This window comes from Xiphophorus hellerii, chromosome 23 (assembly GCF_003331165.1).
Source record: "Xiphophorus hellerii strain 12219 chromosome 23, Xiphophorus_hellerii-4.1, whole genome shotgun sequence".
Classification (NCBI taxonomy): Eukaryota; Metazoa; Chordata; class Actinopteri; order Cyprinodontiformes; family Poeciliidae; genus Xiphophorus; species Xiphophorus hellerii.
In genome coordinates, this window is record NC_045694.1 from 11,104,622 (window position 1) to 11,130,624 (window position 26,003).

Genomic DNA, 26,003 nt, shown 5'->3' on the forward strand with positions numbered 1-26,003 from the left:
CATCCCGAATCACCTTGCCACCTGTCTTAAAGCTAACGGGGACAACAAGGAGGCCTTCCAGTCGTACTCTACAAAGCAGATATCAGTCAAAACGAGAAAATGACATGAATTTTTTTTAAGTAAAATGAAATGCAATCAAAAACAGATTAGCTCCCATTGTCTTTTCCATAGCATTAAATAATTGCTTTCTCATTGCCCATCGGAAGCAAGCTTATTAAATCTAATTCTGCCAAAGGCGTGTATGATTTTTGGTGCATCAAAAAGTATAATCATGTGACTTTATGTCTTTGTGTGTACAAAACTAACCTGTTAACACTTCTGACTTGCTTCCCTGATGAGAATAAGCCAAATTGTTGAATAGAAATATCTTTTTTATTTCAATACAACAACATTCCAGCTTCTTGAAACATGTTGTGTTTTGATATTGTGGATCTCCTTTCTCAAGTTTTTAATTCAGTGTTCTCTTCCTCAATTCAGATCACATTCTAATTAATTTTCAAACAGTAATATTTTCTTTAGTCTTTGAATGTTAGAATTTTATAGGGTTTTTTTGTTATTTTTTTGGCATTTTACCTTTCGATAAGTAACAAAATTTGTGCAACACAGGGTTTTTTTCTTTAAGCAAATTAATCCTTTGAATTAAAACCCTTACTTCCTGCTCTCTCCGATTGTTTTAATAGCCACTTTATTGTCTCATGGTGTTTATAGTGGACAGCTTGTGAATATGAATGCTTTGAATTTTATTGTAAGTTCACATCAAACACACATTTCTACATATATATGGGAAGCACCGAGTACAGACAGTTAAAATAGAAAACAGTAGCTGCTTTGACAACATTGAAGTATTAATGAAAGTTTTAATGAAAACAGACGAATATTGCAGGTGTTGGATTAGAAAAGTGGCTGTGCAGGAAAACAAACACATGAAACAAATTAGATGTCTGATCATATAAACCTGGTGGCATTTGAAAACCACTCATGCTTAATAACTGGGTGGTCATAACTTCATTATCACCATTTCTTTTACAAGATGAAGGCTGCCATGAATATATCCTTTTCCTTTTCTCTGTATTACAATGGATAATACACATACACACACCCCACAACATGCATGCACAAGGAGGGAATTTGAATATATGAGGTGTGATCCTCCACTGCCATCTATTGGTTTCCTTTTCCAATCAAAATACTCGCAGCAGTCCTCCACCAAGCTATAACAGCCCTGCAGTGGGATGGTTTTGTATTTTCAGACTTGAATTGCAAAAAAAAAAAAAAAAATGTCTGTGCATATTTCTCTTTGAAAAATGTAAATTTACTGTGGTAAATTGTATTAAACCAGTTTGGTTAACAGTTTTTTCATTCGACCCTACGATATTTAAATAAAAAACAATTTGTCACAGCCATGACAGCGTATAGTACGTCATGTGACTCATCAGAATAAAAGCTTCATAACTAAATGAAATCTGCTTACGAGAGGTGATAAATTTTAAGTGTTAAGATGTTTTGTTTGGTCAAATTGCTTGTAGTGAAGTCACCTCATCAGCATGTGAGTTAAAACAGAAGTGACCCTCATTTAATAAATATATCTGAATAAAACAATTAAAATTTTTATTTCTTTCAAAAGTGACAAACACATATGTTTATCTGTGTATATGTGTTTTTTTCTACCTATGAGAGTGCCACTAAACTGCAGAAATACTTCAGATTGAAGCCAGTTATAGTTACAGTGAAGTTTATGGAAAAGAAGTCTGTCACTAATATGTGCTTCAGGCAAAATCTTGTAGGTACATTGGTGACTAAAACCTTAATTAACTTGTCAGTCTGTTCCCTTCTGTCTTCCATCTTTTCACAAGTTTGACCAACTGTCCTACATGTACTGGGAATCCATGATGTCCAGATACTTGGCATCAATCATTCGAGGAAGCAAGCTGATCCTGAGATCAAAAAACACAACACGTTAAAATGATTTTTTCTTATTTGAAACATATGATCATGAAGGCAACTTGTTGAAACCACAAAAAATGTCACAATATTTTTTTCTGAGTAATTTCTCCTTTTACAATTTGGGACATGTAGAGATTAGGTCTGAGGTAAAAATTCAAGTATTTAAACTTGTGTGTGTACATAAACTTATCATATATACTATATATTTAATAATGTTATATTTATATAAACTTACTCCACAGTCAAAGTAATTCTGAGTCATATTTCAGGAGTAAAATCAAAGCATTGATCAAACTGAATCTTCTGACACTGAACCCTAGGCTTTTTGAAGCCATTCTGCCCCCTGCTGGCTGTGAATGTCTCACCTAATAGGGACCAGTAGGATCATCAGCAGAGGAAACACCATCTTCATGTAGGGCAGAGGATACATCCCAAATGCACACAAGATGATCAGCTGGATCATCTGCACTGCTGTGAAGTAGTGCACTTTTCTCTGAGGTACACGGCGTATGTAGTGGGTTGGAGGGTAAGACGTCTAGACAGATGGGAAGTGGATCATACAGTTAATATGCTGTATTAAATTAGATTGAGTTCAATGTAATGGAAATAGCCCAGGGTGGAATTAGAATTGATGCTCTCTGGGAACCAGATGAAGTTTTAAAAAAAGATATCATTTTTTTTCTTTCATTTGTGCCCCAAAGTTTTGTAATGAATAATTTCATGTGGAGCTTTGTAGCGTAGTAGGCTAGTTGGGTGTTGGGTCTGGCCAAGGGTCTGAATCTCCAGTCCTCAAGTTAAATTGTCTTGCAACTTTTGGAAGCATTCCTTCTCCAACACACCTCAATCAGAACTTGCTGACATGCAGAGGAGATAATTCAGCCTTTTCATTACATTGTATTGGAGCAGGGATGCACCTAAAAGTTGCAGGGCAGTAGGACTGGAGGGCCACAGTTACCCCTAGTGTAGGTGCATCTTGTTTACTACTGATATTAGACGCAGACTGTTGCCACACTGGGGCGCCACAACACTTTTTCCCAACACACGTGTAAGAGGATTTCCTGGAATATGATTGGTTCAGGATTCCTGTCTGTTTAGTGCCAATGATATAGAAAGGGAGATGCTCATCCAGGTAGACATTCAGGCAAAAACTATCGCTAGTGAAAAATAAATGACGTGAAAGAAAGGCTTTCTGAATTTCATCTGTAAAAGATTACAAATGTTGCCATCTTTGAAGGCAAAGTCATTGTTTTGTGAATTTAGCAAGTCACATGACGATTCTGTATCAGAAATAAGACTTTAGTAGCTCTTTTCTTCTGTGCCTAATCCGACAGTTTAAGTCACATATCAGCCATTTGCAGTTTAATTAACATTTATTACAGCGACTATGCTATGCAGAGCACTGGAAACATGCAAATAAGAAGGATACAATTACTTTGGAGCACAAATGGCTGATTTGTAAAAAAAAATATATATATATAATCCTCATCAAGGTTGTTCTGCCCTGGGCAATGAGCCACATTACCCATATGAAAACTGCTGCTGACCCTATCTTATAGTAATTCTGTTATTTCACAAATTCGAAATGGATAGAGAAAAAGACAAATCTTCGTTATAGCAAGATAATCTGGCACACACAGCACCATTGTATTACGGCAATGATTCCTGTATTTATTACATTATTGTTATTATAACCAGAAAACAGTCCTCTTTCATTTTTGTCTAAGTCTTTGATACTTAAAAATCTAAATCGACATGTTTTTGTTTTGTCGTTTCTTTTCTATGCACTATTTTTGAATCCCAGTATTTGTCATCATTGTAATTAAGCACACAGCAGGATGGAAATTAATAACCAAGTAGTTGAAAGATGTATCTTAGTTATCACTAGATGGGTGAACCAAACATTTTGTGGTCTTTCTGCTCACCTGCTCCTTTAGCAACAAGGTCATGCGATCTACCATCTGATTTCCATCGAGTGAGGTGGCTGCAATGTAAAGGAAGAGGCCGAAGAGGACGGGTTTGGGGATCCACTGAAGAGGGATAGGTAGCATGAATGCAGACAGGCCGATCAAGATGTTCGCTGCTAGTGAGGTTAGACGCGTCTCTTTGACACTAACAATCCTAAAAAGACAGAAACAGAGCTAAAAAAACAGCTTTTTCATAGCACTGATGCTCATCTTGATAAGAATGTGGTTTATTTTTAGCAGTGAAGCAATTAAGTGAACTATCGTGGTTGGCTGACGTGTCCAATATAGTAGGAAATTTAAACTTTCAGGATCAAAAGGATTTTGTATTGCTTAATTTCAATACAAAATAGGTTGGTACCCTGCTGTATTGTTTGCCAGCGGTCTGGCAACTCCAATTTTCGAGGGCTAGACTCCACAAAAACATGACACTGGTAGAGAGCTTCAGCTTTCTCCAAGAGCAAAACCTTAAACCAATTATGTCCAAACTTTGCTTCATTTTGTCATCAAATTGCAAATACTTATAATCTCTGCATGTTTCAGTGCACTAAAAATCCAACAGAAGTATTACATGTCTTCCTTGGATAGTGAGAAAAGCATTTGGACCATTTAGATTTTTCGGGGGACCTTGTTTTAACTTCACTCACGTTGTGTAGACATGTCCGTCCTCTACGTGCTGTTCTACTTTGGCAAGCTGACGGGCGTGTAGGGAGGAATGAGGAAAGGCAGCGTGCATCCATGGCAACCCCAGACAGGACATGAGGATGTTGATGAAGCCAGTCAGCATTAAGTCCCAGTGGAACGCTGTGCCTTTTAACAACCTGGTGAAAATGTGCATACACACACATAAAGCTCCAACTTGTTTGCAAGTGTAGAAAGAGGAGTTCCTCTGTTCTAATTCAGAAGCTATTACAGAGAAAAAGGATAGGACATAATTTCTGTCATACTTTCTTGTCTTGCTGCTGTATTCAAACATCAAGCTGGAGCCTTACTTATGTTCTGGTACATGTGTAAGTGAGATGACGATGTTCTGGTCAATAAAGATTAGCAGTGCAAGCAGGAAACCAAGTCCGACCGCGGCTAGTGGAGTCAGTCCTGACAGCTTTTCAAATGCAGGGTACTTGAAGATTGGACCATCATGGACACTGAATACAGGGACTTATAAGAGAGAAAATATATTATAAACACATGCACAGCACAAACAAGTCAGGATAAAATGTGAAATTAAAATTAGGATCCTTTCTTGCATGCAGGTGTTGTTTAGGGAACATTAATATTCTTGTCTTTTGAATACATCAAAAGCCACAGAAGCGTTGAATCACAAAAGGTGTTATGTGCCAAGGTTGCGTGTATAAACCTCAAGGGTAATCTTCTATCAATGCTTTGATTTGACGGCTCTGTACTCACGCTGTATGTCAATGAAAAGATAGGAGCCAATGAAGGAGAATATCACCACGGAGATAGGCAAGGCACAGTCAGACACCACCTCTCTGATTTTACCATTCAGGTACGGGCTGCATGGGGAATAAAGCATCACATAGTACAACTTTCTATAACTTTTATGCAGTCTGTTATACAAGACTGCATGGTATTCACACTAGTTGCTGCTGTACTCACTATTTTAGGATGAAAACAATAACAAAACATGTAACGTCATGACTGGCACTAAAAGTTATGAAAATAGCATTTCCATATTGGTAATGTGAATCTTTTTCAAGTTTTATTTTACAGGAAATTAGTTAAAATCCATAAATAGCTTGGTGCTTCCTGCCTGCATTATGGAATGTGACTTTTTGTTTTTTACTAACATTTTTTTGCTGCCTCTAGTATCATGTTTGTCACAAAAGTCAGTTTTAGTGCAACTGCAAAGTAATTTGTCACTAAGACTTCCTGCTGACAGAACAAATGTGTAAATGTGTTTAATAACTTAATGGTGCCAGAGTAATAGCATAACAGATGCTCTTCAAACTCCCCAGATGGAGAGTTGGGAAGGAAACTTGCAGGCCTAATGTGAATGCTGGATTTATTTAACTCTATGATGATTTTTCAAGTTGCTTTAGATCGTTATTTAAAAGGAAGCTGAAATAAAAAATTGTCTATTTACCATCCTGACGTGAGCAAATAGAGATCGCTGAGATGCTTTGAACTGAAAGTGAGGGCTGATGTAATGCCCTCTCCTTTTCTCATGCCAGCCTAAACTGATGCAACACGAATGAAATATTGCCTTTACTTGGGAGGCATTGAAGGGGTGGTGCACCCTGTTTTAACATTAATACCTTCTCTTGTTAATATTTATTCAAGAGCAATATCTGCACTAACTCTAGAGCACTATTTCTCAACCCAGTTACTTCAGGGCCCACTATCCTGCATGTTTTAGGGTTTGCTCTTTTCATATTCACATTACTAAAATAAGTATGATTATCAGGTTTCTTCAGCACTTAATGACATGCAGGAGGTAATATTATTTGAATCAGGCGTGCCGGAGAAGAGTTACATATGAAAGATGAAGGACAGCAGAGAAACACTGATCTAGAGAATGCAGTTTGGTGTCTTAGGCATCGTTTAAAATGCCTTTCACAACAGGTTGTTCACCCTGGTGGCTTTTATGATTTACTTTTGCAATTCTGATGTTCAGAAAAAATACCACTCAGAGAGGAGACAGCAAAAAACCTTTTCAAAATGCTGGCTAAACCTGGTAAGAGAGTGTTATTATCCACTAATACGAGTCGAAATGCTATTCATCAAGGAAGAAGCCATAACTCCAAAATCAAAACATTAATTTTTGGAGACATCTGATGGAACTAAAACTGAATTGACTGACCATGCTGAGAATGTAAAAAATTGGAAGAACAACCCAACTATCATGCCAGCATTTGTGGAGGTAACATCATGATATGTGGGTATTAAGCAGCAGGAAGCACATCACAAATTACAGAATTAAGACAAAACATTATGTACCAATGTTGAAGTATCATCTTAGCCAGGAAGTTATTTGGGAAAAAATTGGTATTTAAGATGGACAGTGATCCTAAGCATTCCACTAAATTATTTCTAAGGTTTAAAGACTCCAAAGACAATATTTTAGTAACAAAGCCCCAAAATCACAAATTTTCAGGGCATTGGCAGAAAGGTGAAGGTAACCTACAAACCTGACTCAGTTACACCAGTTCTGCCTGGAGGAATGGACCAAAACATCCATTCTGGGAGAAGCTTGTGAAAGGATAGCCAGAACATTCAGTTCAAAATCCAATCTGAACAAATACTAAGGAATTGTATGTAATTTTTTTTAAGCACTTTAAAGAAAGTGCTTAAAAAATACTTTCCCTCATTCTAACACTTACTAAATATAAAGAATGTTGTTAATCCTAACTGGCCTAAAATAGAAGTTAAAATAGAAGAAAGGTTTTGTCTTTTTAAAATAATGAATACAAATATCTCATTTAAGTTGGATAGGGTGTCACAATCTAGAAATTATTGGTACGTTCAAAGAATCAATGCAAACCTGGCTTATGTAGTGATCAAATTGTATTATGTTAAAGTGTCAACAGTGAAAGACAATACTGAGACTTTCTTCAAATTAATTTTGTTTTAAGCAAAGTACAAGCCAGGTGGAGCAACAAGGCTTCAAAATGTGAAATGGAGCCATACCTCCTCTTGATGAGGTAGAGTGCGTAACCCAGCCACAAAGTCCCCAACATGAGCAGCAGACAGAGAATGGGCCTTTCTCTTGTGCATTCCACCAGTGTCTCCGGCAGGAAGACTAACATTTTCTCTTCTGGATGTTCAAACAGTGACATGTTCGCCCCAGTTTTATGCTCCAGCTTGGTGGTTGTTTGGTTCTCAGTCCCATCTAGTATCTCATTTATCTGCTGAAGCACCACAGTTTTGTTTGTGGTTGCCAATGTTGACCCGTAGTAGAAGTGTTCAAAAACTATGGGGAAGGATGTGAGAGGTTAGTAAAAATATTTGGGAAATTGCCATACAAACCTGCTTACTATTATTTGAAATTTTTGTTTTAAGGAGCGTTCCTTGTTGCTTGTTTTCCGATCGACCATAAAAATATTTTTACATTTTATGTGAGCAATCACACATATCAGTATTTTTCAATACCTCAGAAACCATGTTTTCTAGTCAACATTATCTATAATGGACAGATTCACAAATTGGCCAATGTATCCTGACCTTTTCTAGACTTACTTTTGACAGTGCCTTTCACTGCATCCCCAACAAAAGCTATGGAGATGAACAACGCAATAACCTCTTCTGTTGAGCTGTGAGATAAAGATAAGAAAAAAGAATAACAAGTCATGTTTTATGTTTTTACTTATAAAAACACAGACATAACAACCTATTCAAGGCAACCTAACAGAAGATATACCAACAAAGAACACGATTAATGTTGGTGAAGCCAGAACTTTATAACAAATAAAACTTTTTCTTCTTATTGATTTCACTTCAGTAAGTGGCCCCATGGGTCAATGCTTCTTTTAATGTGTTACAAATCAGAGTCTGTAAGGAGAAAAGGAGCCATGTTGTGTATTCACCGTTTGAAGAGTTTCATCATCAGGCTGACATTGAATAAGCCCCCGAGGATAAGGAAGAAGCTGTTCCATAAACCGATGCAGGCATAGAAAGCATCAAAGTCGAGGTCGTAGTCATCACAGATACCCCTGATAACTATGAATTATACATACAAGACACACAGGCACCAACTCATAAATAAGTTTTTCTTTCAAATTCAGAAAAGTTTTTTCTGTAAAACTACTTGGAAAAATATGTAATTATCTGTTCTGATTATCATAGCAATGTTTCAGCCTTTCTATGAATCTTTGTGTGTGTAAACTGAAATGTTTTGTTTTCCTGTTGATTTAATAAAACATTTAAATGGTAAAAATTAAGTCCACTTCTAGGTTTTTTTTTTGTTTTTTCAAAAATTACAGAACAACACCCACCGCTGATGAAAATGGCCAGTGGTGCAGTGGTCAGAGGAATGACCAGAGGGGAACCAGCAAACAGAGAGTAGATCACTCCTCCAATGCTTTGGCCAACAATGGTCTTCTGAACATCTATCCATGCAAAAAAAAAAAAAAACAACCAAAATTTTGCATGTGATATATAAAAATAGTGATGTATCAGATAATAATAAAGACAAAGTCAATACCTATTTCCCCTCTTGTGCTTTCATCATTCAGAGAACCAAAAGCAATTGCAGGCAGGAGAATGGCAATGTAGAGGAAGATAGCCGTGGTGGTATATTTAAGTAAACAGCGATCCTTCCCTGTTAAACCTGTTAATTGGGTAAACAAAGATGTCAAAACCTCAAATAGAAAATTAAATAAAAAAAACACAACACTTCACAACATTGCCATACCGTCTGTGAAGTCTGAAGGATAAAGAGGCAGTCTCCGACGAAGGTCATCATAAACACCTCTACCGGCTCTGAAGAAATCTCTGCACTGTGAGACACAAAGCAGGAATATAGTCAGCAATTGAAGCCTTTTGTTTTTCTTTACTATACAAAGTACCTCTGGCCCAGTGCTTCTGTGTGTAGCTATGTTTCTCTCTTGCAGTTAAGCCAAAGACAGATCTATTGCTGCCATTATCTTTGTCTACTTTTCACATTTCTTTCCCATGGAAAGTACAACCAGCCCAGTGCCTCTGTGTTTAGCTATTTCTCTTTTGTGGACAAACTCAATTCAATGATTTGTTCAGCTAAACTTTAATAGTGAGATCTTGAAAAGAATCGCAGAGACCTTTTACAACAGGTCAGATATATGCTTGTTTCTACAAAGTTTCCTGTATGGTTATCATTATAATCAAGGATAGTTTTTTTTTTCTTTTCATTGTTTTACAAATGTTTTTGACTGAAAATGTTCACATCCATCTAAGACCTTTTTTTAATACTGACAGAATTTAATACCTAAACATTTTAAACCCACTTGGTAAAACCAGCAGCAATTCACTGAAGTAAAGATTTTATTATCTAGTCCAGTGTGTATAAGATCATTAATAGAATCTGGAATAAATTTCTGTCTCCTGAATCAAAAACTAAACAAAGTGTTTTTGTGTTTTTCACTGTCTAGGAATTAAAAACAGACAACATTCTAACATTGCAACATTGCTTGTTGTTGACACAGCGTGCATATTAAACATTAGGAAAGACATCATGCAGGATTTGGATCCTCAACATGTGCCTTCAGAGTATTCCTAATCAAGCAAATAATTTCTTGTGTAAAAGTTGAGATAATTTACGATTCAATTATCAAGGAAACTTATTGCGAATCTACCTTTTCTTTGGGTAAAAGAATGCTAAATCAATGAAAATGTGGGTAATTTTCTTCATTCCTATGATGAAATGTAGATATTAGGTCGGGAATGTCCTGGTTAATCAGCAAGAGAGGACAGAATGATAATTTGAGTGTATGCTTCTTATTTGGAAATAATTTGTTTTCATATGCATGTTAAATAAGGTGTTTAAATTTTGTGTAGCAAGTATAAAATGACCATAAAAACAAATGTACCAGATTATTTTGTTTGGTTTGTAGTTTACAATACTGGAATTAAATCACAGGTTAAGAGGCAGCTTGACAGCTACAATCCAAAGTGCTGTTTTCAGTCCAGTCAGATCAACAGCCTGTTGGGAGCTGCAGCCTTTTTACAACCCAGACCAGCATGTTCTCTCCCTTCAGCCTTTGGGTGTTCCTTCTTCTTCCCCTGCTTAACACAAACATTTCCTCCAAATTTAAAAACTGCATATAATGAAGTAGTTTATCGTTACACTTAGCTGCAGACATTTTGCTGTCAGCATAGTGAAGGGGTTGCCAGCTTTTTGTACTGTTGCCCAGCTGCTTCTCATTCTACCAGTCTAGCTAATAGAGTGTACAAACAGGATACTCAGACAATTTGGCTCATCTAGTTTACTGCACCACATCTTTATATGCCTGGATAGTGTCAGAAAACATAAGGGTGGTCTCCACATCTGGAGAGTTTGAGAAGTCAGTGCAGAGTGCAGACACTAGCGCAAATGCAATAAGGATGTTCTATCAGACATTTTTTTTCCCTTTGGTTAATGTGTTTTGGCATTCATTTATCACCCTGTTGTATATATGGTCTCCTATATCAGTAAATTCTAGACTGATTACACACAGAACTGCCTGTATTATGAGTTTACACTTTTATTACACACCTGGAGTGCTTTTCCTCTTCGTGGGTCTGAGTCCTCCACTTCCTCTACGTCTGTCTTCTCACTGGCTACAGAGAGCCGGTGTCGCTGGGAGACCAGCTCCTGTTTGAACTCCTCCTGAGTTTTGGTCTCTAGAAGCTTTTGCCTGAAGCCAATGTCAGAGAACATTGTGGCAAATGTCCTACCCAGTTCAACAGCTGTCTTGGTGCTTTTCTGAAAAAAACATTGTTCATAAAAAGGAATTTAACAGATGCAAAGTGTCCTATTTACATAAACTTTTTCAATCTCACATATTTTGCTAGATATCATCCTTAACCTCAATGATTTTTCAAAAACCAAAAAAAAAAAAAATGGCTGGTCAAATCTGAGTTTGTTGTTTTTCTCCAATCCACACATGGTCAAAATTATACATACCGACTCCAAAACAAACATACAGTTCCACTGATATACAACTTTCCCTTGCAACCTTTATGTTAAGCCACACTTTTTGTAGTCATCAACAAGTTTCTAGGGAGTTTTCTGGGTTGCTACTTGAGTATGACTCTTGGCAGAATTGTCAGAGTTCATTTAAACTATTTTTGATAGGGTTGAGGTTGGAGCACTCTAAAACCCCAAAGTTAACCTGCTTCATTAATTAAAACCAATTCTTATGTTTGCATTGTATCATTGCTGGAATTTGTTGGAACATTCAGCTATGTCCAAGTGATGACCATCTACCCTTAATTTGGACGCAGACCTGCTTCTTCATTATTTTATCCACTGTGTTCAGTCCATGAGTACTTCTAGTCACAACATGCTGCTACCACCACCATGCTTGACAGGTACCATTGCAATTTGTAGTCATTATGTACAATTTACAATGTACATAAGTCAGTTTATTAGACTGACAGCTGCTTCAGCTTTAACTCATTTGACCATAAAACTTTTCTCCAAAAGACATTTGGTCATGTGGGTAGCTGCATTGTTCAGTAGAGCCTCAATGTGTTGATTAGAAAACAGGGCCTTATTTCTCGGTCAGCAGCAGCAACGTAAGTTACTGTGAACAATGACTTATGTTGTAGCAGGTTCTACTTCATAAAAACCACAAACCTTATTGGTTCTTGTATTTTTCTGGAAATCACAACTTTCCTAACGTCCCCCTTTCCTTCTGATGGCGATAGTTTAGATCAAATAGTTAAAACTTCTGATCTAAACTGAAATTCACTGGTTATGAAGTGGAAAAATAAGGTTTACAGTGGCCTTCTCAAAATCACAAACAAAATCATAATATGCCAGAAGCTGGAATCTTTGATAAATATGAAGCTAACCAAAGACTTGTGGGGTTAAATCTACTCAAATGATCATTCCAGCCTGATAAAAGAACTGTTCAAATTCATCATTAAAGTAATGGAATTATTAAAACATTGTTGCTCAAGCTTGTTCATACAAAGTTCCCAAGAATGCTCAAAGTATTTGGTTTACAGTTTTTGCTTTACCGTTCTGGGCGGTGCGAGGATCAGGATAACAAAACGGGCCTCGCAGCAGTTGACTCCCCAATTTTGTGGAATCTCCAAGCGGGTAATACAAACATGACGCCTCTGCAGGTTTCTCACATTGGAGCTTTAAAAAAAAAAAAAAAAGGATGCTGTAGCATTTAAAACTGATAAGTCTGAGTGATCTGACACCACCAAAAAGAACTGGTAGAATGTAGAAATTCTGCGATCATAAACATGGTAAGAAAGGTTAATTGTCACAGCTTAACTCACAGAATACAAAGCCATGACTGCTGATAATGAATACCGGTTGAAGTAGCAGTCACACCCTGAATAGTCTCCGACAGAAGGTGAACTGGAGAAGCAGAGCAAATGACAAGACAAGACAATGAAGGTTTTAATCTTTATTGCCAGAAAATAATTGTGAAGACTTCCATTCTTCACTCACCATTAATATCTCTGCCTCCTGCATCTGTGAACAGCGAGTTCATCACCTCTTCTATGTTACAGTTGCCATGGCCGTCCTCCACCATGTGAGCAATCATTCGTCTCAGAGCCTCATCCAGAGTGGCAGCTTTTTCGTCCAGAAGGTTGCTCGCCTGAGAAAGGAAGCTGTCTAGATCTCTGTGGGCACGCACTTCCTCTTGGAAGTTCATGGGTTTTACATACTGATAGGAAGGAGAACAGAATATATGTGATTAGGAACTGCAAAAGGAAATTGGTCATCTTATGGGCCTTTTACGAGAAACTGAACTCAAGACATTTAATTTTAACTGAGTGCTAGAAGAGATATAATTTACAGTACTTCCAAGAAATGTCACAGAAATATTGAAGGCTGAAAACCTTTTTTACTAATCACTTTACTTCACTCTGACTTTGTTAAAATAACTCATATTTTTTCAGGCAGTTACTACAGCTATCTCTCTCAGAAACCCTCATTTATTTTCCACCTGGGTTTTACACAGTCACACATTTATGCTGCTGAATGCTGATATTTTTTGTGGACTCTATTTTTGTACTTTTAATTATTTAACCCTTCTTGATTATCATTTTGTGACAACAAAAGTTTACTGGCAAGCTGCCTTTATTATGTTAATGGCTCTTTGTTGTGATTGTTTACCTTATATAACTCAAATAAACGAGATCTTGGTCTTCCCAAGCTGTTCTGTTGTAATAAAAATAAACTATACCCTTCTTTAAATTCCAGATTCCTTATTTATGTATCAGTTCGGAAACTATTCACATTCAATCAGTGTTGTACATGAGAGGGGATCGAAATTCTTCCAAAACAATGCAAAACACAAAAACGACTACAGAGAAGTATTACTGCTGAGGGGGATTCTACAAGCTTTTGAATTACAAAATGTTCTTAGATTTTTTTTCCAGTACAGAATTTTTATTTTGTTTTTGTATAAGCAATTTGTTGTGTTTTTGGAATCTTAAAGTTAGATTTAAAAAGTTTCCTGTTTTGCAGTTATTTGTGTTTTTCTAAAAAACAAAAAAACACCTGAGACATAAATCTTACTTTTCTTGTTGTGTTTAAAAGTCCATATCGAGGACCTTCAGCATCTGTATAAAAATAAGTACATAAAATGTTTAGATTTTGTCATCATATCCAAATTTTTTCTCACATTTCCAGTTTATTTTAATGCCTCACATAAAGCAATATTACTCTGTAGTTTGTTAGTTGACCTGAGTTGCTAAATCCATAAATGTTGACTTTTCAGAAGAAACTTCATGTCTTCCCCAGGGACAAACCTGAAACACTGAGATGGATGTCATTTTCATAAATGTTGTCTGTAATGATGGTTGGTGAGTCCTGATCTGAATCTTCCTTCTCTCCATCCTTCAGCTCTGTGGATTAAAACATTAAAGTGCAATCACAAAAACAAACAAGTCTCAGTCTTGGCAACACATCTCACTCTGTAGTTCCAGCTTTGGCACAAATAATTTGTTGTACAACAGAGGTAATCGCATAAAAGTAGCTGTAAATGTCATTAGAGAGCCTCCAAAGCTGCTGCGTTATGATCACACTGAGATAAAACTGCTTTTTGAATCAATGGGATGCTAGCCACATTAACAGCATCTCCAGTAAGGGACAATTTATTCTGCCCTTCCTCCACTTTGCCATCTGTTGACAAGAAAACAGCAAGAGGGAGAGAGAGCGAGAGACCCAATAAAAAAATCCCCCTCAAACCAGACATGCTGCAATATAACAACAGCAGCCTCTCGTAAATTCCTTCATGTATAGAAAATAAATATGGGTTTTTGATTGCGACTTTTATGGGAGGAAGAGAAACCGCCTCAGAATTAGAAAATTAACCCTTCACAAGCACAGCTTTGTGCAATGATTATTCCTTCAACTCATCATTAACTCAGAGATCACCTGCCTTGTTTATCACCTATTAATTAACCTTCCACCACAGAGAGAATGGACCGGCTGTGCTCAGCAGGATGTGAAATGGGCCATCAGTGAGCAAAGAGAAACTTTGATATTAGCATAAAGAACCAATTAAATATATTGATGCATGTATCATCCCACAGGAAAATATCTCAAATAATATTTGATGAAATGTAGAGCACATAGAGTTCATAAGAGGGGAGGACTAGGCTGAGAAATGCAGTCTCGGTAAACATTATGTGTGGATGCAGCTACATACCCAACTCCTGGAAAACATATCCATTCTTAGACCTCCCAGTGGATGGAGCCTCTGTGGAAGTGAAAAAAATAAACATGTTTACAAAGCTTCAGGCTCAGTTTCAAGCTGGCTGTCTCTTTTATTAAAGATTTTTATTGTTGTTTGTATTGTCTGGAAAGTCACCATCCCTCACCTCAGATATGGAAAGGTTAGAATCATATGAACTCTAAGCAGAGGAGAATAGTGAAAAAAGTTAATCATCCAAAAGTTTCAGCAGTATGAGGACCTGTACTGCTTTTTCAGAGTAAACTTTATTTTTTTACCATCTTTATGTGCTACAACTGGCAACATTTCTGTCAGCAGATAAAGTTGTTCATTTAAAGTTTTTCAGTACATGATAACATTACTTTTTCTTAAAAGATAGTTAGATATTTACCATAACATTTTCTAAACTCAAAAATAATTATACTTCCTTAAAATAAGTTTGCATACATTAAGGAAAGCGTAGGTAAGGATGTTTGTATCGGCCACAGAAAAAGAACAAAAGATGCCTCTTGAAACTCGTAAAGTGTTAATATCTACAATCAATTGAGTCCTGTGCTAACAAGAGAAGAAAGCCCACTCTGCTATGAAGAAGCTTTTACTTCAATAACAACATAGAAAACCTAACTTGTAGTTTGCAAATGCACTAGAGGAGATGCTGTGACTGAAAGTAGTTGATTAATTCTCTGAGGTTTGAAACAGACCAGTATGTGTAAATCAAAGTGTGACATTTTACTGTAAATTGAACTAAAAAAAAACGTCACAAGAACCAATTAGACAAATCATTGCCTACTTTTGGGTGAGGTGTAAGAATAAAAAGATGTGGCTTCAGATAAAAAGTCACTGATAGAAGGATGTAAAGTCCTTCAGTCTACAACTGTTAAATAGGTCTCAGCTGGTCAAACTGCATTACACCAGTTGAAGACAAAAACTGCAGACACAAAGAGCTCCCATCATTCAGTGACCAGTCGCTGAACCATCAGCCCCAGCTGAAAAATACAAAAGAGGGATGAAGTTCAACAATCTATTTTCATAGTTTACTATGCAAAGCAGGATGCTGACTTAATGTTTGTGTAGATGAAAACATAGTGGGATTTAACCAGTCACTTCCAGGCATCATTTTCTATCTTCCTTATTTATTTTGATTGGTCATCAACAGTGAACAAATGCAACATAAATACAATGTAATTACAATATTTTCAAGTAAGTTTGTTTAATTTATCTGACTGCAATAGGGGTGGATGGTCTTCTCTGTTGAAATCCTAAAAACATCTACAATTAGGGTGCTTTCTTAAAAATGATAAAATAACATGTTCACATACCCCAGAAAAATATCAACCCTTCTCTAACTTGCACGCAAGAGTAAAAATTCTCATTAAAAGGTTTACTAATTACCCATTACCATCTGAGCTTACTGAATAATTTACATCCCACTGTGACAACTTGACCTTTAAATTTTCTTAAAAAGCGAGTGGTGGGTGTGTTGGTCAGGAAAATATTTGGGAGGCTAAAAAAACAGCAAAATTCTTTCACATTTCGTTAAAACAAAAACCTGATGCCAGCTGTGTGCAGTGTTTGTATGGGCGATCATGTATCTTCAAGGTGCTGCTGCAGCTGTGCAGAAGGGATTTTTTTTCTTTTTTTTGCTTCAGGCAGAGTTTGGCCTCCTCCACATCACAAGATATGATGTGGAGACAGCAGGGGACCCACGGCCCTTTTGCAACAAGCAGTTTGGCCCTAACTTAGGTGTGTGGATGATTTTGGAGATCTTTTAAGTCTTGTCTCAAAATAAGGTCAGCTTTAACGTTAATACTCTCAACGATAGATGCAGCAGAGATTGGTATTGAAATATAATGTCTTTTAGATTGTTGTGCTGACAAAAGTGGCATTTAGGCTTTAAAAGAAAATATGCAGGACAATTAGAATTAGAAAATCACAGTTTTATCTCCTCTACCTGCTGTTGTTTGGTCAGAAGAGAGCACAGGAAGTAAATTAGATTGTTTCTGTTTACCTGCTGTCCTGCCAGCTTCTTCCAGTGAGTCTGCTGGGAACCTGGCCCACTATCTCAAACATGATGCAGTCTTGGGACAGAACAGTAAAGCTAAGCTGTGACTTTTTCCACAGAGGAAAGCTGAAACCAAAACAGTCTGCTCTCTGCTCCTTTGACCTTGTTTATTAAAGGTTTCACAGCACTTTCTTCTCATGGTACCAGAAGGTTTAAATTTGTGTTTCCCTGTTCACGATTCTTGCCTCTTTACATAACGGATGCCACAAATTTAAAAGTAATAGCATAGATTCATTGAGTCATCATAAATAGTTCAGAGAGTTTTGTTTATGTAGGCAAGATAGCATCACACAGTCAATGCAGATTCATATGCAAAATCACATCCCAAAGGTGTTCTGCTATATTGAGTTTGGTAACTACTACAATAAATTCCTGGTCATGTGATCATGACCAGGAATAATATCATAATATCATGTGGTCATGATATTATGTTTTTGATGAAACATAACTTTTAGTAGTACAGACATGCAACCACACCAGTTCTGTGCATAAAGGTAATAATAATAAAAATAAAAATAATAATAATAATAATAATAATAATGTTTTATTTCTAATTACCTTTATGACAAATTTATATCTCAACGGACACATCAAAGGTGTTCATCAAAAGTAATGTTTTCTTACTAGTTTTTTTTGTGCATTTGATTATAACTGACAAGCTGGATTGTTTATATATCAAAACAGGTCCAAAGTATTTTGAGCATTTTTTATTACTAAATGCTGGCATAGTTTTATTGAAAATCTCCAAAACAGCAGCGCTAATCAATTTCAAGTGGTTTTCTTGTTTTATAATCCATCCATTAACTATAAAAAATGGTCAATTCTGTGCAGGCTACATTTGAGAACTATTATAACAGATTCCTTGAATAAAAATGTTGTCAGAAATGTCTAGTAGTTTTGCTTTCTATTGAATAAAAAAAATCATACCTTTACTTGTTTCAGAACTGTGACTCAATACAACCTGAGGTATGCATTGAGCTATATTTACCACCTCTGGTTAGAATATGGAAACTTCATAATTCCCTTCACACTGAAAAAGGCTTTCCCACTTAGTCATAATCTTGAAATATATTGTACACCATGTAAAGTGTGGAAATGGAGGCGTGTTTTCTGTGCTTTTTTTGTTGTCTGTTTATCAACAAGATTATAAATAAAAGTTAGGATATTTAACCAGACTTGATAAAATATGGAGTTTGGGCAACAGAAGAGTCAATAAATATGAAATACATACCTAGATAACCAAACTAAAAGGAATCACTAGTCTTTTATCAATTTCTGTTTAACTTAAAATCTGAGATTCTGTAACCCTGCTAAGCTATTGAACATGACTGGATGTCTGTATTGAGGGTATTTTCTTCAACAAAATGTCCAACTTTATAAGGATTGTTTTATTATTCACAGACTCTTTGTTATCTGAGGCTGGAAAGTGAATGTCCTTGAGCAAAAACAAAAAAAAAAATGCTTGTTCGATCTCTGGGGAAAAGAGAGACTGTCTGATACTACATCAAAAACTGTTGGGTTAACTTAACAAAGCATAAAAATAGCTTAAAATTAACCTAAATATACTTAAACTAACCATAACTTAAAAATAACTACTTGACTCAAGACAGCACTCACATTTCAGGTTCCTCTAATGTACCATGAAAAGTTTAAAATTTCACAATGTACACATTCACATGCTTTATTGTTATAAAACAAATACCAGGAAGCAGGAACTGCAGCTCATTCCACTTAAACACCTCAAAGGATGCTGATAAGAACAGACTAATGTGTGTTTATCTGAATCCATGAAATTGACTGCTGGACCAACTTTAATCAGTGACACATCAGATGCAGTATAACAGCTAAAGAACATATCTGAATGCCTTTCCCCCCCAAACTAGACATCAAGGAGGTTAATTTGACACGTGGCATTAATCCTTGTATGACAGATGGGTTTTCAGGAGCCATTTCCCAGTAATTACAGGGGTGACTTATAAAAAGCCTTTATGTCTGATCATAAAATCAAGTAAAAAGCATGGGACTGATATAGGCGTAATGTAAATAATCTATTTTTTTTTCCCAAGCTTAACTATTATACATACATCAATGTTAGTCTTGAAATTGTCTAAATGAGACTTCACTAGATTAGATTCTGCCAGTTAATCTTCATAATCCTTGAAAAGTGAACAAAACTAAGCTGGGTACTACTTTAACTCTTTAATGGAGTAGCAGAAAGATGGACATATAAAATATTTTTGTACTTTGGTCAAACTAACACAGACACATTCCAACTAAGAGTTCTTGGAGACAAACAACAAAGAAACGTATCCTCCTGTTCCAGCTGAGAGACAAAAGAATTTACAGCCTGGCATTTAGAGGTCAAACAATCTGAACAAAGAGTTTGCTCAAGTGCTGCTTTATTAAGAATGAATATAAAGTCTAATAATCAAGTTTTTAAAAGTTGCTTTTTTCTGTAGTTGTAGTGCATTTGTACAGAAGGAAATTTAGGTCCTGCCTGTTTCCTGTTTTTTAAAACACTTGATGGAAGTGCCATTTATTGCTATGACGTAAATATTGACTCATATGCCCTCCTGGCAACAAAACATAATTTTTTGCCCTCTGTAACAAAAGGGTTTCTAAATAAGGACTGAACAAGACAAAAAAAGAAAACAGTAAATAAACGTAATCCATGCATAAAGTTTTGTTTAATGAACACTAACAGCTCAATCAGACAAAAAGCTGCGTTCTGTAAACAGGCTTTCTCATACACTTGACACAGCTGGCTCAGGTTGCATTATGAAAATACCTTCTAGCCCCATTAAAACCCCTGTGAACTCACCAGATGGAGCAAAATGGAGGACTTTTTTGGAATTCATGTTCTTCAGGTTTTCAATAAAGATGCTTTCCAAAAGTCAACCCATCATCCCTCTTCCCTTCATCCACCAGTTTTTCTTTGTTAATATCCCCCCCCCCCCCCCCCCCCCCCCCCCCACACACACACACACACACATCATGGGCTTGGACACTGAGGTAAAGTCACCTCCCTGCACCTCCTCCAGGAGAGCATGGGAGGGGAAGGCAGAGAAAAAAAGATTGAGAATGAGAAGTGTTTTTTTTTTCTCTCCCTTTCATTCTGGGTTCTTGAGTTTAAGAACTAGAGCATTTCAATAACATATTTCTAAAGACAGCCAGGTATTTTTTTTATCTCTTTTTTTTGTAACATTTGACTTAAGTTTTAGATGCCACATTTGGAGCCTCCTTTTAGAACCTTACAATGAGGATTATAACATTAGATGAGTGCTAGTATCGTGGTACACCAATATCATAACTTACTACATTTTTAGCAAAATGTTATTGACTCAAAAAATTGCTGCCGTTACTAGCATGATGAGCAAATTTTTGGGAGGGATGCCTTGCTGCTGCTGACAGAATGTCCATGCACCTGGACATTTAGCCCACATTCAAAACTGCCAGTAAATTCCATAAACATCAATAGGTTTGTCGAGCTGTTAAGTGTTACCTGAAAAGTGATAAGTAAACAAGCATGGTTTGAGCAATGTTTGCCAGCCCACCTGATTCAAAAGAAAATCAATCTTGATATACATCTATAATATTTAGTCAATTTTTTCATAGCAATATCTCATACCGCAACAGTTCACACCGGTGAGCCACAAACTTTTGTCCTTTACTAAATAAATATCAATATATGAGATTCTAAAAATGACAAATGTTATTTATTCTGATTTCTGTGTTGGCTCCATGCTGCATTCAGTGCACTAGCGCCATCAGCTGATAACAACTGTTACAGCATTATAGAGTTAGAAACACAATGTAATCTAAGTTGGGCATTCAATATAGTGCCAATGTGGTTTAAAAAGGATGCAATAAATAAATAAATAAATATACATATATATTCTCTGAAAACACTCTTGATAAAATTGATAAATAAAATAAAAATGAGATCTAAACAAAGCACAAAACTGTGAAAGAGATGTAAAATTGGAAAGGAAAAGCAGTAGTACTTAATCAATGAAACTAACTCAAAGAATTTCATAAAAAAGTATTGCTTTAAGTAAATGTTCAGATTAATCTGAAGGAACAAGGTGGTGTAAAAAGAGAACTGGGCTCAGTGTTGTTTTGGCAAAGTCTAATTATCTTATAAACACAAAATAGCCGTTAGCCTTGCAGAAATGAATAGTTTTTTCAGAGGGAAAAAATAATCACACTATACAAGAATACATGAAAGCCAACCCTGACATTCTTGATTACCAGATGAACTCGTTCTCACAGCCATTGCTGTGCAACAAATTAAAACCCTTATAAAACCTTTACAGGTTGGTCGTAACCAACACTAAAGGTAGTTGTGGAGAACACCTTAGGTAATGTCGCCAACATTATGCTGTGCTATTTTAAGTGATTAACATTTTAACTTTTAGATGTACTTTTTAAAAAGCCCATCTAGGGACAAGTGCTGCGAACTAGCTGTTGCTATTGCACTATGACGCAAACATGGGACTGCTGTTTTGTTCAGTTTGTCTATGTCGATGTGTGTCTGTCCCTATCAAATAAACTCAAATAAAATAAATAAATAAATCAGTAGAGTTTTTATTTTATGCAGGGCAGCTTGAGATTTATTGTGGTGGTGGATGCAAACAAAACCAAAGAATCCTGTTTAGTTTATCACATCAATCAATCAATCAATCAAATTTTATTTGTATAGCACATTTCAGCAGCAAGGCATTTCAAAGTGCTTTACATCATAACAAACACAGAATCACAATGCAATATAGAATCAATCATTAAGTCAAGTTACATCAATAAATTTGTAATTGATTACATTTCAAATACAATTCTAAACAGGTGGGTTTTCAGTTGAGATTTAAAAGAAGTCAGTGTTTCAGCTGTTTTACAGTTTTCTGGAAGTTTGTTCCAAATTTGTGGTGCATAGATGCTGAAAACTGCTTCTCCTCGTTTGGTTCTGGTTCTGGGGATGCAGAGCAGACCAGAACCGGAAGACCTGAGAGGTCTGGAAGGTTGATACAATAAGAGCAGATCTTTAATGTATTGTGGTGCTAAGCCGTTCAGTGATTTATAAACTAACAACAGTATTTTAAAGTCTATTCTTTGAGCTACAGGGAGCCAGTGGAGGGACTTTAGAACTGGTGTTATGTGCTCTATCTTCCTGGTTTTAGTGAGAACGCGAGCATGGTGGTGACAGGTGCAGGAGATCAGAACGATGAACAAAACAATGCTCTTGTCAGCTTCATGACTACACAAACATAAATACTTGAAATAAAAGTGGACGTGAGTCTGCTTTATGCCACAAGATGGAAGCAGAGTCTGTTCTGAGGTAGCAAAGAATCCGCTTCCCATTATGTAATGCAAACAGCAACGTCTGTAGAGAACGTGTTATCTCATTTTTAATTCCTAAACCTTTTACTGTGAAAACTTTCAGTTTTGGGTGACCTTGAAAATGGTCTTGAGCGAGATTAATCATAAACTTAATCCATATGGAAATTTTTGAAGAGAGCAAAAAAGTCTATTTTAATCCATAGAAACAACATTATAGATGAACAATTACTGAATGTTTCTTTTATAAACAACTGTACATACAAGGGTATTTACATATTTACTCAATTATGCTTTAAACCATATTAATTGGGTCAAATGTAGTGAGTATCCTTTCTCAAGGTTTTTGCAACAATTTGTTAGAATTTTGGCCTGTTCCTCCACAACTGGATTCAGTGAGTCAAATTTGTAGCCAACTTGACAACACACACTTTAAACTCTGAACATATATGGGACTGAGATCAGGGCTCTATAATGGTACTTTGTTGCTCTAAAGCCGATTTGTTAACAATTTTGCAGTATACTATGGTTATTGTCCATTTGGAAAACCCATTTGAGTCCAAATTTAAATTCCTAACTGAGATCTTACACTTGTATTGTCCAAAATCTTTTATTATGATGTTATGTAAAAGTCTGTCCTGCAGCAATATGATGCTACCACCACCATACTTCACAGTTAGGTGTTGTAAGGCTTCCTTTGTCCTTCAATTGTACCAATGCTAATTATGGCCAAACATTTTTAGGTATAATTTTTATTTTTAGCAGTCCACAGGACATATCTTCAAAATGTAAGGTCTTTGCCCCTGAATGCATTTGCAAACCATAATCTGTCTGTTATATTTATGGCTTCTTCATCACTTAGTGGCCTTTTAGTCCCGGTAGATAAAGGCTCTACTGACTGTGAGCCCAGTTGCCTTGTTGCTGAAATGTTCTATAAAAATAAACATGACTTGACTTAATTGGAAATGTAAAAAACAATGGCCTTACCATTTGGACTTTTCCAAATTACTTAATGGTACAGTAGTTTAAGCTCAGTGTGTTTATTCTTCTGAATTTCACTAAAAGTAATGAAAAAATATTAAGAAATACATCGCTCTTATTTTTAAGACCTAAAGAAGAACATCTTGGTAATACCGTCTGACCTAATACAGGAAATGTTTAGTCATTATGTGCGGGTTATGTGTGTTTTTCACGTGTGTTAATATGAACTGTATGTAGTCAGTTAGTCTCTGTGAAACATTAATGAAGGCAAACTCCACAAGCACCTGAAGGCATAAACTGGATCAAACACTTTTGTAAACCCCTGAGAGGCTAATGTTATTGGGGTAAAATAGAATAAATACAAAGGAAAATAAATAAAAATACTTCCTACATATTTCAGGTTAAATCTATAAACGGTCAGGAACAGCAGACAGATATTAAGCAGTGAATGATGTATAAGAGCAACTGAAGTAATTTCTGACAGGAAACTATAAATGTGTAACTGATTGAATGTCAGATCTTACAGTGATCCTTATTGCAGTCAAACATTAAATATGAACACACGTGTGGACAAACTGTGCTTGCTGACTTTTCATATGAGAGGTCAGTCAATTTTACCCTCTGTTGATTCTGAGCCTCACAGAGAGAACATTGCAGCTCATGTACATCATGAACTGAGATTTTAAAGCTGTGCTATGGATTAATAAATATCACGCTTAGCCTATCTGATATCCCACGGTTCTGTTACTTTAAGCCTTAAGGATTCAAATTAATACATCATTGGAATACTGGGCCAAATGTTTAAAGAAGCACCAAGTATATTTGTTTAACTTGTACTTATCATTAACACACTTTCCTCTCTTAGCGCTCGCTGCTACATCCACAACCATTAACTAATCTATTTCTAAACATGAAAAGTATTAGTTGGAGGCACAATAAATAACTGTGTAGCTGAGAATGAGTTCATAAATACTGAAGAATGGTCATCATGTCAAGCTTTTTACATAAAACAAAACAACAAATATTTTGCATTTAACATCATTGCATAGCCCTTACCTTCAGCATAATGATTTACTGTGACTCCTGGCATCTCCTCTACTTCCTTTTTGTTCTTCATCAGGCTTTTTTATTTTCAGTTCAAGCAAGAAGTGAGAGGTCATTTAAGAAGGAGATGAAAATTCAAAATTATTCTCTTGTAAGAACTGCAGCAGGAGTGGACTCCCAGACAGACATCCCGGTAAATGGGAACCGGGTCACGGCAAATGAGTAACACCTTAACGTCTTTCCTGCCAATCACAGACGATCTGGCTTTCACAGATTAAACTAATAAAGAAGTTTAAGGTGGGCTTTGGGCAAAGTAGAATGATAGAGATGTAGGGAGGTTCAGGAAAAAGGTGAGTAAACTATTTTTAGCACATGCTGGCCATCTTTGATGTTTGGTTTTACTTTTTTGTGACTTGTTGACATGTATGAATCCTTCCTGCGTTTAATTATGAGTTCCACCTCCCTACTTTTTACATCTCCTTTCTGATAGAGACCTGCTGTTTTTAATATTAGTCACATTAACAATTATAGCAATGCAAACAAATTTAGAGCACTTTCAATATTTTGAGTTAAATGCAGAACACTGTTGCAACATTATTGTGCATTTTTTCATTTGTTTATGTTTATCTTTGTATTATATTGCCATGAGAGTTTTGACTTGTTAAAAGAAAGCATCTAAAGGTATTATTATTGGATTATTTAAAAGATATTTTAAAAATGTATTTTTAAAAATTGTCTGTATAATTCATTTCATTTTGTATTTAATCCGAATTTTATTGGTATGATTTGTTTTTGTAAAGGATTTTGTGATTTTTACCTATGTAAGATTCTTTATAAAAAAAAAAGTATTTGTTTCCTCACTTAAATATATGCTTTAAAACTAAAGCAAATAAAAGTAAGGTTCCTGAAAATCAACGCTTTTTCACTACTGGTATGAGCCACACCCAAAAACAAAGAAATCTAAATTTAGAGAAATCATCTACCTCTTTGTGTAATCTGTCACTGATTATGTCAAAGACAAACACCACATATTCAACGCACATGCGACACGTCTCCCTTTCCACTCCTGCTTTCTTGTAAAGGTTTGTGTAGAGATGTAGTTTATAGAGAACTTTATCTCACTGATGACTAATCTTTTTTTTCAAACTCTATTTTAATTAGCCTTTTTAATATTCTTACTTCTACATTAGAGTATAGTACCAGAGTTTTCCAGATGAGCCAAAAAAGTATTTGCTATATGGACACTGCTCTAAGAAAGAATTACCCACTAACAGATATCTTCTGTTTTACGTTTTTGTAGCACTAAATACTTTAGATCATTTATTTAATTTAATATCAAGG

General features: G+C 36.0%; 1 protein-coding gene across 1 annotated transcript; it reads right to left on the reverse strand.

Moving 5' to 3' along the window:
- Window positions 1-661: 661 nt before the first annotated feature.
- Window positions 662-24,837, reverse strand: LOC116714828 (sodium bicarbonate transporter-like protein 11). Its single transcript, XM_032555582.1, has 20 exons — window positions 24,675-24,837; window positions 15,221-15,271; window positions 14,319-14,414; window positions 14,086-14,129; window positions 13,009-13,228; window positions 12,834-12,915; window positions 12,564-12,687; window positions 11,092-11,301; window positions 9,277-9,361; window positions 9,067-9,192; window positions 8,858-8,971; window positions 8,450-8,582; window positions 8,103-8,176; window positions 7,554-7,836; window positions 5,313-5,419; window positions 4,898-5,063; window positions 4,553-4,726; window positions 3,867-4,062; window positions 2,310-2,479; window positions 662-1,934 (listed from the first exon to the last, which is right to left on the reverse strand). Exons 1-20 carry the CDS (start codon window positions 24,733-24,735, stop codon window positions 1,868-1,870), a joined length of 2,583 nt encoding a protein of 860 aa, XP_032411473.1. The 5' UTR covers window positions 24,736-24,837; the 3' UTR covers window positions 662-1,867.
- Between the last annotated feature and the right edge of the window lie 1,166 nt (window positions 24,838-26,003).

What these genes read in the sequence shown, in the direction of transcription:
- LOC116714828 (XM_032555582.1), bottom strand. Translation starts at nt 24,735, where the DNA reads ATGAAGAACAAAAAGGAAGTAGAGGAGATGCCAGGAGTCACAGTAAAT. An exon ending in TCCTTCAGACTTCACAGACG is followed by an intron (nt 9,193 to 9,276) that starts GTATGGCAATGT and finishes CCCAATTAACAG; the next exon opens with GTTTAACAGGGAAGGATCGC. An exon ending in ACACATGTACCAGAACATAA is followed by an intron (nt 4,727 to 4,897) that starts GTAAGGCTCCAG and finishes CATTTTCACCAG; the next exon opens with GTTGTTAAAAGGCACAGCGT.